Source organism: Vigna unguiculata, chromosome 6 (genome assembly GCF_004118075.2).
Source record: "Vigna unguiculata cultivar IT97K-499-35 chromosome 6, ASM411807v1, whole genome shotgun sequence".
Classification (NCBI taxonomy): Eukaryota; Viridiplantae; Streptophyta; class Magnoliopsida; order Fabales; family Fabaceae; genus Vigna; species Vigna unguiculata.
The window spans coordinates 23,849,676-23,869,676 of NC_040284.1; the positions used below are offsets into that span (position 1 = coordinate 23,849,676).

The 20,001-nt window shown below is 32.1% G+C and overlaps 2 protein-coding genes and 1 pseudogene across 2 annotated transcripts; all 3 read right to left on the reverse strand.

Annotated features, from left to right (window-relative positions):
* Window positions 1–800: 800 nt before the first annotated feature.
* LOC114187624 (benzyl alcohol O-benzoyltransferase-like) lies at window positions 801–3,368 on the reverse strand. Its single transcript, XM_028075919.1, has 2 exons — window positions 2,847–3,368; window positions 801–1,926 (listed from the first exon to the last, which is right to left on the reverse strand). The coding sequence occupies exons 1-2, from the start codon at window positions 3,300–3,302 to the stop codon at window positions 991–993; spliced, it is 1,392 nt and encodes a 463-aa protein (XP_027931720.1). The 5' UTR covers window positions 3,303–3,368; the 3' UTR covers window positions 801–990.
* A 7,266-nt stretch (window positions 3,369–10,634) lies between these two features.
* LOC114187370 (benzyl alcohol O-benzoyltransferase-like) lies at window positions 10,635–16,425 on the reverse strand. Its single transcript, XM_028075612.1, has 2 exons — window positions 11,929–16,425; window positions 10,635–11,847 (listed from the first exon to the last, which is right to left on the reverse strand). Exons 1-2 carry the CDS (start codon window positions 12,373–12,375, stop codon window positions 10,915–10,917), a joined length of 1,380 nt encoding a protein of 459 aa, XP_027931413.1. The 5' UTR covers window positions 12,376–16,425; the 3' UTR covers window positions 10,635–10,914.
* Window positions 16,426–17,928: 1,503 nt separating this feature from the next.
* Window positions 17,929–18,884, reverse strand: LOC114187371 (annotated as a pseudogene).
* Between the last annotated feature and the right edge of the window lie 1,117 nt (window positions 18,885–20,001).

Sequence of the window (20,001 nt, forward strand, 5' to 3'; positions counted from 1 at the left end):
ACATTCAATTCGGTATTCATACCAATCACAATCACAGTGTCAAAGTGTTGAATTAGGATTTTGCTTATATAACTATATTTAGGATAATATAAGGTTAATTAAATTTAAAATCCGACTTGCTATTAATTTAGTAAAATAGGTCCACATTTTTAGTTTACTTTAGTTGTCCTCTTTCTTACTAATTAAATATAAAAGTTATAAATTAAAAAAATTAGAATTTGTATATATTGTATTATTTGAAAATAGAATGCATGTATAATCGAGTAAAATTGACCAAAGTCGTCGATTCATCCTCATGGTCGGTGACCTCTAACCTACCATTTTATGGTGGGTTATATGTTAACATCTAATTTATTTTCTGTCTTCCGTTTGACATTTCTAAACAATATTATTTTATTCTAAAATTTCATTTTTATTAGTTAAGTATAATATTTTATTATTAAAAGGATAATAATATATATATGGGTTAAATATATTTTTGGTCCCTCAATTTTCCGTAAAATTTGAAATTAGTCCATTTTTAAAAGAATTTATTAATTTAGTCATTCATCTCTAAACATGCGTGAATTTAGTCCTTTTAACCAAATTTTGTTAAGTTTATCTCACGTTTTAAACGCATTTCATGTATTTGAATTATTTTTGACATATTTTCGTTTCAATGTTAATTCAAATATTATTATATATTTAAAATATAAAATAAACTTAATAAAATTTAATAAAAAAACTAAATTCATATATTTATAAAAATAAAAAACTAAATTAATATTAACTTAAAAAAAACTAATTTTAAAATTCACGGTAAAAAAATATTTAACCCTATTTTTATCCGGATCATTCAGCATGTAACCTAGTACAGTGCCGAACAAATACCATTGATCTTTATCACAACACACCAATGTAATGTATGTTCTTCAGAATACGTCATTATGACATCACACAATATATATCTACCTCTAGAATCTGCTAAATTATTCCACGAAACACAGATGATTACAGGTTAGACATTATTAAAGTAGCAGAAGTGGTTTGAGGTTGGTTTTTGTTGCGTAGCATGTGGTTAAACTCTTGGGAAAACCTCTCCATAGCTGCAGCAGGTAAACAAATCGGAAATACTATACCTTCTTCTCCTTTTCCATTCTTAGCAGAACAGAAAAACGAAATGCCTGGAAAGCTCCCACCCCCAGCTTGGGCGACTCCAGCATACACACCCTCACCCCACCCAAAATCCACTTCTCTAATGTTAAAACGTGCCAAATGTGACACAATACAAGACCTCACAGTGGTGAATAAGCATCGTCCCTTCATCACCATCAGGTCTGCAACAGATTGCAGGTACTCTTCTGTCATCTCACCTTTCACTTTATTTATCAGCTCCACCGCATACCCAAACGGCTTTCCGCAAAGCTTCCCTGCGGTGGTTACCGCCGCCGGATATGCAAAACCGTTGCCGTAGTAACCCACGGGTAGTGGGGAATTGAACTGACCACGTGCGTTGACTACGCACATCATGCGGACATCCTCGTCTGCCTCTATCTGCAGCGCTTTTGTGCGACAGCGCCACAAACATGCTGTGATGAGATCGAATGTGGTGCAGTGCCGAAGGTGTTGGGGAATCAAGCGCCGAAGTGCAGCTATGTCGAGGGGTCCAAAGAAGAACGACCGCTGAACCATGTCATCTTGGTTTGGTGTGACGGTTCCTTTGACTGTGTCTGGAACTTGTTCGTATTCGCGATGGTTGCATGTGATGCGAGGTGGGTCTCTTGCCATTAGGAGCTCCCTACGCCACACTGGTGCAATGGAAGGTTTGGTTGCACCTCTAGCCATTTCGGCCCAAGCGCTCAAGAATTGTTGGTAACCGGGTCCGTCACACATCGTGTGGTTAAGGCGGATGGCTAAGAAGAAACCACCACACTTGAGTCGAGTCACCTGCATTTTTATTCCATATTCAAGAGGTTTACACATTTTTCTTGCGGTAAATTTTTTCCAAAGTTAACTACTACGACCAAGAATAAGTGCAAGAAACAAGCTACTTGTGAAATTTCTGTTCAACATTCTCACATCCTTTGTTAAATTATTATATATATCTAGTGCAGATTTATGCAAAAAAGATTTACGAGTACGAGCATATATAAATTTGTTACTTGTAATAAGCTGAGTTGTCGGTGTGTCACACGACCCATGAAAATTGTGTCCAAGCCACATAACTTTGGGATTGGACTGTGAAAAGTGAAAGTCCGTGTTCGAGGACCACTGTGTCTTCCAATTTCTAAATTAAAAATCGTGGTATCATCGGGTACGACTCCTATTTTGCAGAAGTTGTGAGAGGCTTATGCAAAATATGATTTGAATTCGTAGTTTTATCTCACGATTTTTAATTTAAAAATTGAAGTTCTGAATTTTACGCGATCTGCGATTATTAAATTCTGATTGAAAGTCGTTATTCGCCATACGACTTGAATGCAATCACAAATACACCAAAGTCAAGGTCATCGAGCACGACTTCTACTTTTCACAGTCCAAACCCTGAAGTTGTGAGACCTGAGACCTGGATACGATTTTTATTCAGAAGTCGTACGTGTGTGGCACACACATGACTTTGCATATGACTCCTAATAAATTAAAACCAGCCAATACTCTCTATCAGAACTGGAAGACTACCGATTCAAAATCTCAAAATCTAGATGAGAAAGAACATCTTTTGAAAACAAAATTCAAAACTTAGTTGATTTTGACAGAAATTAACATGGAAGTAACGAATAATTGTATCAGAAATCAGTTTCTAAAATTTAAGAAATGTAGAAAATGAACCAAAAAATTGCTGAGATTCATAAGTATGTGTATTGAACCTGTACAAGTAGAAGGGGAGTGTTGGTAATTTCTTGTGAGCCAGGAACTTCGTATTGCAGTTCTTGGTAGCATGGGAATGGAGGCTGAAGAGAATCGCCGAACTGATCGAGTGTGACGTCAGCATCAGCCTCGATGAACATGACACCTTCTCCGGTGCAATCCACCATCAATTTGCGGTGAGGCCCCTCTCTGAGCCTACCCGCAAATGGGTAATAGAAGACAAGTGTTTGTGACAGTGCTTGTCGAATCACTTGAACTGGGTCTTTCTCTGCCATTGATTCTTTTTTTCGATAAATTTGTACCATTGGAACGTGGAAACGCAGACCATCTTGATCATCAATGTCTGAAAGTAGTTTAACTTCATGAGGAGTGGGGATAGCAGGAGGCACCAGCTCTGGTTCGCACCTTCGCACTGTAAAGTTTAGAGAAGAGGAAGAAGATGATGATGAGGCCATGAGAATTATGAGAGAACAAAGAGAAACTAAGCAAATGGATTTTGGTTGAGTGAGTGTGTGAGTTCCTGGAGCCATGTCTCTTGGTGTCTTTATAAATGGAACGAAAATGATTATTTGATAAACGAGTAATTTTTTTACTTTTTATGAAAATTACAAAACGTAAAGTAATAAAATTTTAATTTTTCTTTTACTTAAAATGGTTGTTTTTAAACAAAGTTTAAAGTATCATTTCCTCAAAATATAATACATTGACATAAGACAAGGAAAAAGTTGTTTGACACACTTGATCCTAATAAATTGAAAATACGTCTTCGTGATAGAAAAATATAAGAAAAATATTATGTGATTACTAAATTTTGAGAACTTTTTCTTATAATTTTAAGTGATATTTTTTAAATGGTTCTCTATTCTCATTCTTAATATTTTAAAATTATTTAAAAGATGACACATTATATTATAAAAGAAAGTTATTAAAATTTAGTAGTCAAAATATTATTGTCCAAATGATAATATGATAAAGTCTTGTTTAACAAACTCAGCAAACCACCATTCTTCATCAAAAAAAAATTCTAAAATTTTATTATTTTAATTTTGTAAGTTCTATAAAAAAAATTATTTCATTTAATAACTTTGTCAATTTCATTAAAATATTAGTCAAAAAAAATTATTTTCCTTTCATAATAACGTATGATTACTGTGATGGAGCCAAGTGTCACACTGCCACCCATTTAACCAGAGGCTTATGAGGACACCATTATTATATCAAGTACTGCACTAGTCAACGAATATTTGGTAGCCATGTTTTGCATTTTTCTTATATTTTGTGTGTGTGGTTAATCTGAATGCAATCTCTTCTGTTTTCATTTACCTATTTTACTTTCTAATATTTACGTATGACTATCCATTTTTACATTGAATTTTAATATTATATTTAATTAAAAATGTTAATATTAAAAAATTATTTAATTTATATTGTTAAATGTATTTCTTTACATTCATATATGATTTAATAGTCTTAAAACTTTTAAAAATAATTTAAATATATTTTTTCTCTTAAATCTCTTAGGTTAAATCATTTCATTGATCCTTATTTTCGTAGGAAAGTGAGGTAGATTCTCTTTTTTATCTGAATTAGGTCCTTATTATAGAAAATTCGTTGCAATTAGATTATTTCCGTTAATAATACACTAACTGCATTAACTATATGTCATGGCAACACGTGATTTTTTTATTTTTATTACTTTTTATAATTTTTTAAAAAATAACAATAAAAAATATTCACATCAAGCTTACAGTGTACAATGTGACAAAGGTAATGTCATGTGATAGAGTAATGTCTGTGTCATAATAAATGTGAAAATTCTCAATTTAGTGTCTATATTTATTATTTTGTCTGAGTTTAGTCCAATTTTTTAAAACTGAAGCAATTTCATCATTACTTAAATTGAGATAAAATTTAACTTTTATATAGATGTCACAATGATATTTCTAACCAGATTAAAGTTTTATTTTACATTGAACTTTATTTAAATATTGTTTTAAATATTTATATATCAATAATTTATAAACAAATGTTAAAGTTAAGTTAACAATAACAACTTTATAAATTGAATTGTAAAATTTTAAATAAATATATTTATTTTAAATTGTTATAAAATTGTTTTAAAATTTTATATTTGAATTTATAAAGTCGTTATTTTTAAATCAACTCTAACATTTATCTACAAATTATAGATATATAAATATTTGAAACAAAATTTAAATAAAGTTCAATGCAAAATATACATTTAAATAAACTTAATTTTGTTAAAAATATCAATTATAATAAAAATACAATTGTAAAATTTATATAAAATTAAATTTGGTATAGGGATGAAATTGATTTAGTTTTAAAAATTTATGACCAAATTGAGACAAAATTACAAATACATGGACTACATGAAGACTTTTCACATCTAATAATAATACGTGACAATGTCACTGTCACATCACATCGTCTTTGACACATAACAATTTTTTATAAGAAAATTAAAATCAAAAAAATTAAGAAAAATAAAAAAAAATTACGTACCGATACATAACACATAATCAATGTTGTAAGTGTATTAATAACGAAAATAATCTAATCTTAACGAATTTTTTAAGATGTAACTAATTGAGAGAAAAAAAAAATCTTTATGATAGTTCGCTGCAAATTAAAATGACCAATTAAATAATTTAACTGATTTCTGATACAATTTTGTAATCAAAAGTGTAAGATTTGTCTGAATTGTAACATAATTGTAACAGAAATTTCAACTCTAATAATTAATTAGGAATGTAAAATAAATCCTTTGTGAATGTTGTCATAACTTGTTGATTTTTTTTATGTAGTTATTTTTTATTTTTTAACCAATTCTCATAATTATAATTTTATTATTGTAATTATATAAATAATTTTATTTATTGTAATATAATAATTTAATGATTATTGTAATTAATTTTATTTATTAATTATAAATTGAGTTCAAAAAAGAAATTGTTTAAATTTGAATTATTTGTCTGAATTTCTTTTTTATTTCGTTCACTTATAAATTTTATTAATTTATAGAAAAGTAAATTTTATTAGATTTTAGAAAAAGGAACTAAAGTGATATTTGAAATATTTTTAAATTTGATTTTTTTTTTTATTTTTTAAAGGTATTTTTTAAATTTATCAACTTTGTTTATTAATATATATATATATATATATATATATATATATATATATATATATATATATATATATATATATAAATTTGAACCTTTCATTAGACATTAAGGTCTGAGTAGTACCAAGTACTATATAATTGTCCCCGTTCATAGAACCTCTATTTGCATTAAGTTGACATGTAACCAAAAATCGGGCAGTCTGGTCAAAAGGGAAAGATCTTAAAATGTGTAAAATGAAAAAAATGTCATAATTTTCCCCTCAAGATAAAATAAAAAGATATGAAAAATGTTCAAAATAGATAAAAAAAAAAACTTTGAAAGAATTTATGTAAATGTGAATAACACGATAAATTAAGAATAACACCTAATAAACAATATCAGAGCAAAACAAATAATTAAAATTTAATACTAAAATAATAAATAAATCATCGTGATATTTACTCATGTTCACATTTATTCAAATATCTGAATGAAGAAATTAGAGGAATGAAGATATACCACATGAATTTCAATTATTAATCTGACAGCATGGGCCACATGCATTTAGTGGGAACTGATGTGTTCTATCTGCATCAACACAACCAATACATTACCAACACAAAAACCGTTTAACAATAACCCCATGTGATTCTAATTCTTATTGTGCTTATTAGAACAGAGGTCACTTCAATAATATAATTGTTCGAGTCCACATAATTTTTGTACGTTATTTTTTTTATTATTTAAAATACATTACATTACATGTTTGTTTACTAAATTTTTTTAAAATTCTAATGATTTTTTTTTTTATAAATAAAATGTATAATACATCACTTATTAAAATCACACAAAGAATTAAATTAATAATAATTGAAATTTAATATTGATATTTTATCTTTTGAACTTCAATATATATATTAAATGACGATAAAAAATATTCATGACAATTATATTAAATTATTATGTAAATAAAATTTATTTATACAACTCTAATAAAAAAATTACATGTATAAAATGAGTTAGAAAATAAAAATAATTATATAAAAAATATTGAAATAATATTTTATACGATAAAAATAAACAACAAATAATTTTTTTTTTAAATAATCAAGTTTAAATAATTTGATAGACCTTTAAATTAAATCGTATAAAGAAAAATAAATGTATAATTAAATGTATGATAAGATGAAAAAGATCTTAGAGATCTAAAAGCACTTTTCAAATATCAACCTAGTTGAACGGTTGATAAATAATAAAAATTGTTTTAAGGAAATAAAATAAATCTTCAAATCAAGCAAAAATTACAAATAATAGAATAAAAAGAATTAGTTTTTTATATTGCCTAGTAAATGAAAGATTTATACTATTTAACATTTAAATTGAAAATGTTAAACATTATAATGTGAAAATAAAATGTACAATAAATAAAAATATTAAAAAACAACATAAATATTGAATGTGAGAAATAAAAAATATTTAATTGACATACATCATTTGAACAGATTGCACAAAGATTATGATAAGAATAAAAAATATCTTGAGAATGTCAATGAATTTCATCACAAGACATACAATTAGAAAAAACACAAAATAGAAAGTTTATGTATGTATGTATGTATGTAATTTTACTTAATAGACTATGAGTATTTTAATTATTTAAAGTGAGACAAAAATTAGGCGAATATAAGTATTATGGTGGGTATGAGAATGAGGACGCGTGGATATGTACATCTAGGGATGTCAACGGGGTGGGTAGGGTACGGGTAGTAGCTCCCATGTACCCAGTGGCAGACTTATGTATTGACAGAGGGGAGCCACGGTTCCCCGACTTTTTTTTAGAATTTATTATATATATATATATATATATATATATATATATATTTATTTATTTATTTATTTTTTTAAATTATATTTATATATTATTTATATTAAATTTATATTATGGAAATTATAATAAAAGATAAAATAAAAAATTTAATGGAGACATTAATTTATAAAAGATATTAGAATTTTTTTTGGCTATAGCATTTTTTCACCGTGTAAATTATCATGAAAATGTGTGAGGAGAAATAAATATAAAGAGATAGATTGAAAAAAAGAGATTAGGGAACATATAGATTGAGATGAAGTAATTCTCGTATGATCTCTCACACATCAAGTTTAGTATCTTATTATGATTTATGTACCTTGAATTTATGAATCTCTTTAGGATGTTTCTCCAAATTAAGTTTATCTCAAATTAGTATAAACTTAATTATGATTTTAGGGATTCTTTTATGAAATTGGTATGAATCCTAATTATACTTTTTTCTAAATTATTATAACCCTTAATTATGAAATTTATGGATTTTGTGTTTTCGGCTGCCTATGGTAATTTTTTTTTAAGTTTTAAATTTATACCTTGTTGCTTATTTAATTAAAGTGGTATAAGTTTTGTTATGTCTTGGATTGTGATAACTGTGACTTTTGAATATAAATTTTATTTTTTTCTAAATAGGTGAGATGTGATAAATTTATATTAGAAAAATTATGATAAAGAGTAAAAAAATTAATTCTTTTTTAAAAAAGGAGGTTTGTGATAAAGATGAAAAAACTGCATATATGTTAACTAAACTTTTCATGAGAACCAAAAATTCAAGATAATGAAAATCAAATCTCTAAAGTTCCTAGAGTTATATATAATGAATTTAAAAATTCATTAGAACGCGATCCGGAAAAAGCGTCTTCAAATTTGACAATACCCATCAAATCAAATTGATAAGATACAAAGGGTTGATCTAAAATGATATTCATGGTTAGTATCATGATATAATAACATGATATAATAACAAATAATAGTCATATTTTTTTGAATTATACTATTATGCGTGTTTGTTTTAAGCAGAAGAAATGAAAAAAAAAATCTAACTAAAAAAATTTATATATAACAAATTTAATTTGGCACCCCTAAATTTTTTCTCCTAGTTCCGCCACTGCATGTACCCTACCCGTTGGATAAATATATGCCATGTACCCGTTCCTATATTTGTCGGGAATCCGTTATGCGGGTACCCATCTATTTTTTTCATATCTGCCGGTATCCACGGGTACCCACGGGTATTTACAAAAATATTTAACCATAAATTTAAAAATAAAATAAAATACATCACTATCCTAAATTTTAAATATAATTCAAATAAACTCAAGTTCATAAAAGTCAAAATAATTATAAAAGTAAATATAAAATGAGTTCAACACAATAGAAATTCTTTAATTAGTTATTGGATCAACAAGTCCACTCTCTTTGATTGATTCCTGAAAAACAACAAATAAAAAATCATTAACAATTTATATTGTAGTTTATTTTTGAATAAAATATTAAAGAAATTACTAACTTCATCAATGTCCACATCATGCAACATTGTATAAAGTGTCATTTTGTCCAATTTTAATCTAGAAGAGCCTGAAAACATAAGAAGTTCATTAAAAATTTCTAACAATCACTTAATTAAAATATCTAAGTAAAAGTGTTAATTTCATTACATTCCATGTTGGTCCATAACCAATCTTAGAGACACATCAATGCCTTCATAGTATTTGAAAGTAATCTACTGCGATGTGGGGTAAGAACTCGACCACCATTATTACTCAATGAAGACCGAGAAGCAATAATTGAAATAATAAAATAATAAACCAAAATGCTATTAAAATGATAGAAGTCGTGCCATAGTAATTTTCAATTCATATGGAACTCATGAAATTTAAAAATAATAGACCAAAAAACCAGTTAAATAAGAAAACACATACGAAACCAATTTTTCAATTATCAGAAGTTAATAAAATTCAATTCTTAAAAATTAATAAACTTCAACTGCCACGTGCCAAATATTTCCAACCATATAAGGCAGGCACCGACACCACTCTCAATCCAAAACCTTAAGGCAATGGATTTATGTTGGTAGGAATCCAAGTGTGAGTCTAAGTCCCACATTGACTAGAGATGAGAAAGTAGAGCACTATATAAGAATAAAGACTCATAAACCCATTGCCTTAAGATTTTGGGTTGAGAGTGGTGTCAATGCCTTATATGGTTGGGCTCAGATCTCATTCGGTGTTGTATCTCTCCAGTGAAATCCCCGCTGTAAACCTACCACCACGTGCCAAGTATTCTTATTGTGTTAACTCCATCATTTGACAACAAGCATGCCATAAACGTCCAGACAAGACAAAATTATATACACACTTATATGTAAGTGTATTTTTATGAATTAAAGTTTAACGGGTACGAGTATTTACGGGTATGGAAATACCCATACCCGCGGGTAATGAGTATCCATTTTTAATATTTGTTTCTTATCCGTTGCGGATTTTATCTACGGATACCCGTGTGTACGGATTTTTTTGACATTTCTATATACATCTCATTCTCAAATCTAATTGAAAAGTCGAGTATTGCTCATACTTATACTCATGCGGAAATTTCCCATCAAAAATAAAAACAAGTTGGGATAATACCCACGTGATGGATTTATTTCTAATCCTAGTGTTAAGCGATTTCAATTTTTTTTTCGATTTTAAAATTCAAATAACTTGAGAAAAAAATTAATTAAACTACTTTAATATAGAAAGTTTCTCAACTTTGTTAAAAAAAATTTGTAAAAACTTTATTTTCCTTTGGATTTTATCAACAACGATATTAACTTAACTTATTACAGCTTACGACAATGATAAAAGTGTTATTTTTCATTCAGTAATTTAGAATTATCCATCAATAATAGACAGGAACACAAAGGGATAGGTAATACAATGGATCATGGATCATCATTTTCCTTTGTGTTTCCTCTTTACTGTTACAATCCAATGGAATATTTTTCCCTTCGATTCTCTTCTTCTCCGTTGTACCACCAACCATCAATCCAAACAGAGCTTAAAGAGAGAAAATACAGAGAGTTTCATAGTATAGCTACATGGTAGACCTGATAAAAGCAGCAGTTTTTGTAGGGTGGTTCAGCTGTTTTTGGTTGCCACTCATCAGATCTTCCATCTCTTTCACAAACATGGGCATGGCTTTTGCGGGCATCCAAACCGGTAACACCAACCCATCTACTCCGTTCGAATTCTTATACGACACAATGTGTGTTCCTCCGTAAAAGGGTCCAGTGCTACCTTTGGCTGGTGCACCAGACAAAGCCTTGCCCCACCCAAAATCCACGTCCCTGAACCTAGCACGAGTCAGATCCGACACCAAACAAGACCTTACCGTTGTGGGCATGCACCGTCCCTTAAGCACCATCAGATCCGCCACCGAATGCATATACTCCTCCGTCACCGCACCCTTCACATTGTGAATCAACTCCACCGCATACGCGTATGGATTTGCGCAGAGCTTCCCGGCGGTGGCCATTGCGGCGGGGTATGCAAAAGCGTTGCCGTAGTAACCAACAGGTAACGGAGGACGGAACCTGTTACGCGCGTTCACGATGCACATCATGCGAACATCCTCGTTTGGGTCTATTTGCAGTGCTCTTGTGCGGCAACGCCAGAAGCACGCCGTGATGAGATCGAATGCGGTGCACTGTCGAAGCTCACGGGGAAGCGAGCCACGAAGGGCAGCCATCTGAGTAGGTCCGAAGAAGAATGATCGATGAACCAGGTCGAGGTCGGAGGAACTGAGGTTGTCTTGGATTTGGTCGTATTCACGATGGTTGCATGTAATGCGAGGTGGATCTCTTGCCATTAGGAGCTCCCTTCTCCAGAGAGGTGAGATCGAAGGAGTCTTTATACCTCGTGCCATTTCAGCCCATGCTTGCATGAACTGTGACAAACCAGCTCCGTCTGCCATCACGTGGTTCCACCCTGTCGACACCACGAAACCACCACACTTGAGTCTTGTCACCTGTAGCTTATTCATAGTTTCATGTTAGAGAATTCCATGCACACGTTAGAGAATTCCATGCACGATAAGTGAAAGTAGGACCTGGATGAGTAGAAGAGGCAGATTTTTAATATCTTCGGATTCTGCAACATCACACATAAATGACTTAGAGTGTATGAATGGAGGTTGAAGATTATCACCAAACTGATCGAGTGTTACGTCAGCATCAGCCTCAACGAACATGACACCTTCTCCGGTGCAATCCACCATTAATTTGTGGGCACGACCCTCCCTGAGCCTACCCGCAAATGGGTAATAGAAAACAAGTGCTTGTGCCAGTGCCTGCCGAATCACTCTTACCGGGTCTTTATTCGCCATTGATGATTCATTTTGATAGATTTGTATGATTGAATAATGGAAACGGAGGTAGTTTTGATCATCTATTTCAGATAGTAGTTTAGTTTCGTCGGGAGTGGGTATTGAAGGAGCCACAAGCTCAGGTTTGCACTTATGCATCGTAAACGGTGGAGAGGGAGATGATGAAGCCATGTTATCGATCTCTGAGGATGTTCTTGCTCGTTTAGGAACGAACAAAAACGGTTCTTATAATGATGTGCGAGTTTGGAAGACTTTTTGTGTCCCCACTTGTCCAAGATTTATGTCAAAGTTACATTAAAATAACTGTATATTGATGAGTGGTTGATGTCCAAGCTATGATGGTGGATCCAAATGGAGCAAGAACGGCTAGACTTTATGAAGGGCTTTTTCTTTCAATCAGCGAATTAAATTTTATAAATATAACTATAACTGTTTCCAAAAATAAATGAAGTTTGATTTACAGTTTCCTATGTGGCTAAGTGAAGGGCATTGCATTACAAAATTTCCATGCCGAAAGTTAAAGTTTTAATGGGTTGTTGGATGTATCTAAGGTTAGCATTCATATCTTACATAAAATAATGCTTTTACAATTAATTATATTGATATTTTGATTACATATATTTTTATTTTTTTAAAATTAAAATAATTAATATCTTTTTGTCAATAATAACTAATATATTAATTATAGAATTGTACCATCCAGAGAATGGTCGATCTCAACATGCTCATTTGGATTCCGACTCGATAAATATTTATCATAAAACGAGTCTCAGTTACAGACCGAGGTGACGAGCATTTGGGCCGAGGTGGCTGAGGTGACGAGCATTTAGGCCGATGTGGCCAAGGTGACGATCATTTAGGCCGATGTGGCCGAGGTGACAATCATTTAGGCCGATGTGGCCGATGTGGCCGATATGACGATCATTTAGGCCGAGGTGACCGAGGTGACGAGCAAATATCCCTAGATTTTAGGAATAACCACCCTCCCCCCATGTGAGATTTCAGGAGAGAATAATGGAGAAGTGGATAGGTTGGTTAGCTAAAGATCTGGCAGTAAGATAGTAGTTTTAAGATTGAAAGACCCTATATATATACATGAGGGATTAAGGAAAGAGGAGAGTTTTTCGGACGGGTGAAAGAGAAGAAATTATTTACGGCAGAGTTGATTCTCAGTTCTGGTTCGGTCCCTAATTCCAGACCGGAACATTGGCGCCCACCGTGGGGCCCTAGTAAAATGAGGTCCCAACCACAATAATGTGAAAAAATCACGATGATAAAGTACTCCACAAAGAAAGCATCTATGGCGGAGTTGGCAACATAGAAGAGACGACAAAGGTCTTTTGATTCTCGACGACGAGGGCTTGCGATGATCCCTGATGATGTTTCAGCGATGGCAGTCTTGACGAAGCTAAATAGAGAGGTGAGCTCTAGGCCGACCTCGAAGCAAGAAGGGGTTCGACGACAGTCAGCTCTGGGTCTCCTCCACAAGCACGATGCTGGACAGAGAGGTAGGCTCGGGACCGACCTCGTAGCAGGAAGTGGGCTGACGTCAGTTAGCCAAAAATATCCCCTCAAGCACGAAGTTGAACGGAGATGTATGCTCTTTGTCGATCTCAATTGTATCCTCTTTATAAACTTTTTAGTTGTATTATTTTACGTAACATTAAGAGCTCATGAATTACCAATTTTACAAAGAACCAAAAGACACTCAAACTCGACTAAAAAGCAGGTATGCCCGCGCAAAACAAAAATGTATGACAACTCGGATCCGACCTCGCTACGTGCGAGAGAATATCTCATTACGTTGAGGACTAAACTCAGATCCGACCTCGGTACGTGCAAGAGAATACCTCAGTACACTGAGGACTAAACTCGGATCCGACCTCGCTACGAGCGAAAGAATACCTCAGTACGCTGAGGACTAAACTCGGATCCGACCTCGCTACGTGCGAGAGCATACCTCAGTATGCTAAGGACTAAACTCGGATTCGACCTCGCTACATGTGAGAAAATATCTCAGTATGCTGAGGATTTAACTCGGATTCGACCTCGCTACGTGCGAGAGAATATCTCAGTACGTTGAGGACTCAACTTGGTTCCGACCTCGCTACGTGCGAGAGAATACCTCAGTACGCTGAGGACTAAACTTGGATCTGACCTCGCTACGTGTGAGAGAATACCTCAGTACGCTGAGGACTAAACTCGTATCTGACCTCGCTACAAGCAAGAGAATACCTTAGTACATTGAGGGCTAAACTCGGATCCGACCTAGCTACGAGCGAGAGAATACCATAGTACGTTGAGAGCTTTAGTAGAATGACCTCAACTCAGTTTATCTTTTGTACGTCGAGGTCTCCCTCGGGCCGACCTCATATGTTGAGGTCTCCTTCAGGCCGACCTATGCTTGATCATTTTACTTATCATATTTTTAGCTCTCCCTTAGGCCGACCTATGCTTGATCGTTTTACTTATCTTATGTCGAGGTCTCCCTCGGACCGACCTCATATGTTGAGGTCTCCCTCAGGCCGACCTTGGCTTTATCGTTTTAGTTATCTTATGTTGAGGTCCCCCTCGGGCCGACCTCATATGTTGAGGTCTCCCTAATGCCAACCTCAGCTTGATCGTTATACTTATCTTATGTCGAGGTCTCCCTCAGGCCGACCTCATATTTTGAGGTCTCCCTCAGGCCAACCTCAGCTTGATCGTTTTACTTATCTTATGTCGAGGTCTCCCTCGGGCCTACCTCATATGTTGAGGTCTCCCTCAAGCCGACCTCAACTTGATCGTTTTACTCATCTTATGTCAAGGTCTCCCTCGGGCCGACCTCGTATGTTGAGGTCTCCCTCATGCCGACCTCAGCTTGATCGTTTTACTTATCTATGTCGAGGTCTCCCTTGCACTGACCTCAACTTTATCATGTTATATATTTACTTGTCCTATACTAGAATATATGGACGGTTTATGACAACCGTTCATCCCAGCAAGTTGAGGACTCAAGGTTGGAGGACTATGTACTGTCCAGGGAATGGCCGACCTCAACATGCTCATTTGGATTTCGACTCGATAAATATTTATCATAAAACGAGTCTCAGTCACAGGCCGAGGTGACGAACATTTGGGCCGAGGTGGCTGAGGTGACGAGCATTTAGGCCGATGTAGCCGAGGTGACGATCATTTAAGCCGACGTGGCCGATGTGACGATCATTTAGGCCGAGGTGACGAGCAAATATCCCTAGATTTTAGGAATAACCACCCCCCATGCGAGATTTCAGGAGAGAATAGTGGAGAAGTGGATAGGTTGGTTAGCTAAATATCTGACAGTAAGATAGCAGTTTTAAGATTGAAAGACCCTATATATATACATGAGGGATTAAGGAAAGAGGAGAGTTTTTTGGACGGGTGAAAGAGAAGAAATTCTTTACAATAGAGTTGATTCTCGGTTCTGGTTCGATCCCTAATTCCAAACCGGAACAAGAATATACGGAATAAATTGCTCAAACTCTTTTACATTAAATTATTAATATATATTATTAACATATGTATTAAGCATCATAACTGTTTCCAAAAATAAATGAAGTTTGATTTACAGTTTCCTATGTGGCTAAGTGAAGGGCATTGCATTACAAAATTTCCATGCCGAAAGTTAAAGTTTTAATGGGTTGTTGGATGTATTTAATGTTAGCATTCATATCTTACATAAAATAATGCTTTTACAATTAATTATATTGATATTTTGATTACATATATTTTTATTTTTTTAAAATTAAATAATTAATATCTTTTTGTCAATAATAACTAATATATTAATTATAGAATATACGGAATGAATTGTTCAAACTCTTTTACATTAAATTATTAATATATATTATTAACATATGTATTAAGCATTATAACTGTTTCCAAAAATAAATGAAGTTTGATTTACAGTTTCCTATGTGGCTAAGTGAAGGGCATTGCATTACAAAATTTCCATGCCGAAAGTTAAAGTTTTAATGGGTTGTTGGATGTATTTAATGTTAGCATTCATATCTTACATAAAATAATGCTCTTACAATTAATTATATTGATATTTTGATTACATATATATATATATATATATATATATATTTTAAATTAAATAATTAATATCTTTTTGTCAATAATAACTAATATATTAATTATAGAATATACGGAATGAATTGCTCAAACTCTTTTACATTAAATTATTAATATATATTATTAACATATGTATTAAGCATTACACTTAAAATCACGATTAATTCGTACAATTTTACAATTTTATATTATATTTTTTTAATTAAATTAATATTATTAAACTCATAATATTTAAAAAAAATTCTTATTATAATTAATAGTTCAGGTTTAAAATATATATATTTATGATAAAAAATATTATCCTAATATTATAAATTTTGTTTTATATTAATTGAATTTATATTTTATTATTTACGACTTAAAAAAGCAAGAGCTTCTCACTTTAATAAGATCGAAGGATCGAAAGAAAAAGTAAAAACTAATAAATTATTTGTTTTAAAATATATTAATAATATATTTATATTATCAAGTAACAATATCATTTAATAAAATTAAATTTTAAAAATATGTTTTAATTTTATTTCTTAAAATAATATTATTTAAAAATAAAATATATTTATTCATAATACAAATTATTTACACTGTCATATAAAAAAATTGTCTTACAATGTTTTTGTTTTACAAAAAATTGTCAACAAAAATTTACGTTTTTTTATATTAAATTATAGTAATATAAATATTTTTTATAGTTGAATATTCTTTATAATTTTAGTTTGTAAATTAAATTGGTATTATTTAATAAAAAATATAGAATTAATCATGTGTAATATGGAACTTTGTATAATGTTTTAAATTATTATATTTGTAACATAATAAATAAAAATATGGTTAAATATGTTTTTAGTCCCTGAAACTTTGATGTAAAATTGGAATTTGTATCTCTTTAAAATTTGATATATTTTGGTTCTTAAACTTAAAAAATGAATGAATATAGTCCTTTTAGTTCAATTACATTAATTTTTTTTTACATATAACACGACGTTTCATGCTAGTATTTGAGTTGTTTATATAGTTTGACATGTTCTCGTTCAATATCTGCTGAAAAATTCATTTGACACGTCAACAAAATTTAATGTAATTGGACTAAAAAGACTCGTTTATTTTTCAAGTATAAGAACTATAATGTATCAAAGTTTTAAACAAAGACGAATTCCAATTTCACATCAAAGTTTAAGGACTAAAGTATCATAGTTCATTTTAAAGATTTGAAATATATATTTGTAATAATAATAATAAAAAAAGCACATTCATGATATTATAACTTTTGTTTTATATTATTTGAATTCACTTTTCACTAAAATTCGAAATGTATTTTTTTTTACAGAAACAAAATGTAACAAATTAAATTCACTTTGATAAATATTTTTTTATTTTTGAAAATTAAATTATTAATATTGTTTACCAATAATAAATAATATATTAATTATAGAATACACATTGTGTCCAAACTTTTTAAAATTAAATTATTAATATATTTCTTTGGTGGAAAACATTATACTTGAAATCAAGATTAACTCGTAAAATCTTATTATTTTAAACATTATTTCCTATTCAAATCTAACACAAGACATCAAACTCCCAAGAAGAATAGACTAAATCATAAAATTGTGTGGATCATCGTTTTCTAAATTTTTCTCTATACCACTAACTCATTTCTTATATAAATGGATTCAATTCAAATAAATTTTAAGAGTTAATGCAATCAAAAATCGACCTCCTTATGTTTTCTCGATTAACAATATCACCTAATTAAAAATTAAAAATTAATGCACACCTATTAACTTTTTTAATGAATAAGGTTCAAATAAAACAACAAAATTCAAATTCAATTAAAAAATTAAGAGTTTCTTGCCTTCTTTATTTGGCAAGAAAAGCATTATAATCTCAAAGTTGTGTTTCTTGCCTTCTTTATTTCGCTAATCATCCTGAAAATTAAAATAAAAAATATTAGAAGTGTCCGATTATTAGATTATTATGTTAAAATACTATAATATTTATTCTGTCTAACACACATCTAATAATTTAATTAACAAAGGGTAAAAGCTTTTGTTATTTTGTTGGAAAGTTTGTTTTGATTGGGTTTGCAATTGTTAATTTGTTATTGAACGTGAATTTTTACCTTTTGTTTTGTCTATCGGTGTGAGGCGATGGAAGCATGGGAGTGGATGGTGGAGATCATCCCCGAACTGGTCAAGCGTGACGTCAGCGTCAGGCTCAATGAACATGGCACCTTCTCCGGTGCAATCCACCATCAATTTGCGGCGAGGACCCTCCCTAAGCCTACCCGCAAATGGGTAATAGAAGACAAGTGTTTGTGACAGTGCTTGTCGAATCACTTGAACTGGGTCTTTCTCTGCCATTGATGCTTGCTTTCGATAAATTTGTACCATTGGAACGTGGTACGCAGAGCTTCTTGATCATCAATGTCGGAAAGTAGCTTAACTTCATGAGGAGTGGGGATAGCAGGAGGCACCAGCTGGGGTTCGCACCTTCGTACCGTAAACTTTAGAGAAGAAGAAGATAATGATAACGATGAGGCCATGATGAGAATTATGAGAGAACAGAAGAGAAACTAAGCAAATGGATTTTGGTTGAGTGAGCGTGAAGATGGGGCCATGTATGTGAGTATTTATATAGGTGTTAAAAAGTGGGATAATGATATTCCAACAAAATTTTCTGATAAGGTTTTGACACAGCTTACGTGGCAGCAGTTTTTTTAATTTTTAATCACTGAAAATCTTTGTTCGCACGTGCAGCTGAGAGGGAAAGAAAAATGAGATTAAATGTCCTTTAGAGAGAGAAAGAGAAGAGAAAAAAGGGGGGAGGTCCGTTCCGTAGTGAGAAGTGAAGAGAGAGAAGGTGGAAATACCAACTTGCGGTCGGAGTTAGAAAGTGAAGAGATAAAAGGGGGAAAGTAAGGCCTGGGTGGGGCGGCCGGAGTTAGAAAGTGAAGAGATAAAAGGGGGAAAGTGAGGCCTGGGTGGTTTCGAACTGAGAAAGTCAAGACAGAGAAGGGGGGAAAGTGAGATTCCGGCAACCATTTGGGTTGGTGGTGGTGGTGGGTCGTTATCAGGCAATGCGAGAGTGAGAAGAAGTGGTCGACGACAAGGAATTCGTCAGCCCAAGCGTACAATCGACCCTTTGGCGGAGCCCATTTAATTTGTTTAAGCCAAAGGTAACGTTTTTCGGTCGTATTACGCAGAGGATGTGTATGTGGTTGTTTGGTGTTCTTTTCAAAGATAAACTGCATTCAAAAGCGGGGAGTTATGCGTACGTAAGTGGGGAGTAGAGTTTAACTTTTGCAACACTGCTACAATATGGAAGAAAAACTATTCTTAAGTAGCCTCTTCGAACCGTTGACCATGTAGTTGATAAATCACGACGTCTAATTGCCCAATTTAAATTGAATGATCGGAATTAGGTGGATTTAATATGGCCACACAACTGCATAAACAGCTGAGGCCGATGTGGGGAGTAAGGAAGAAGTACGTGGGGAGTTGAAGCAAAGTTTTCTCAACAAAGGTGCAGGACATAGAAAAAAACCTAAGTAAAATGTCGTCAAGCCTTATTCCTATTTCATTCGTTTACAAATAAATTCCTTGGCGTGACTCAAGCGTTAGCCATTTTCAAATAATTTAATTTAATGTGGCTGGACCCTCACAGAACCCTAAAGATATACTGCATTCAAAAGCGGGGAGTTAT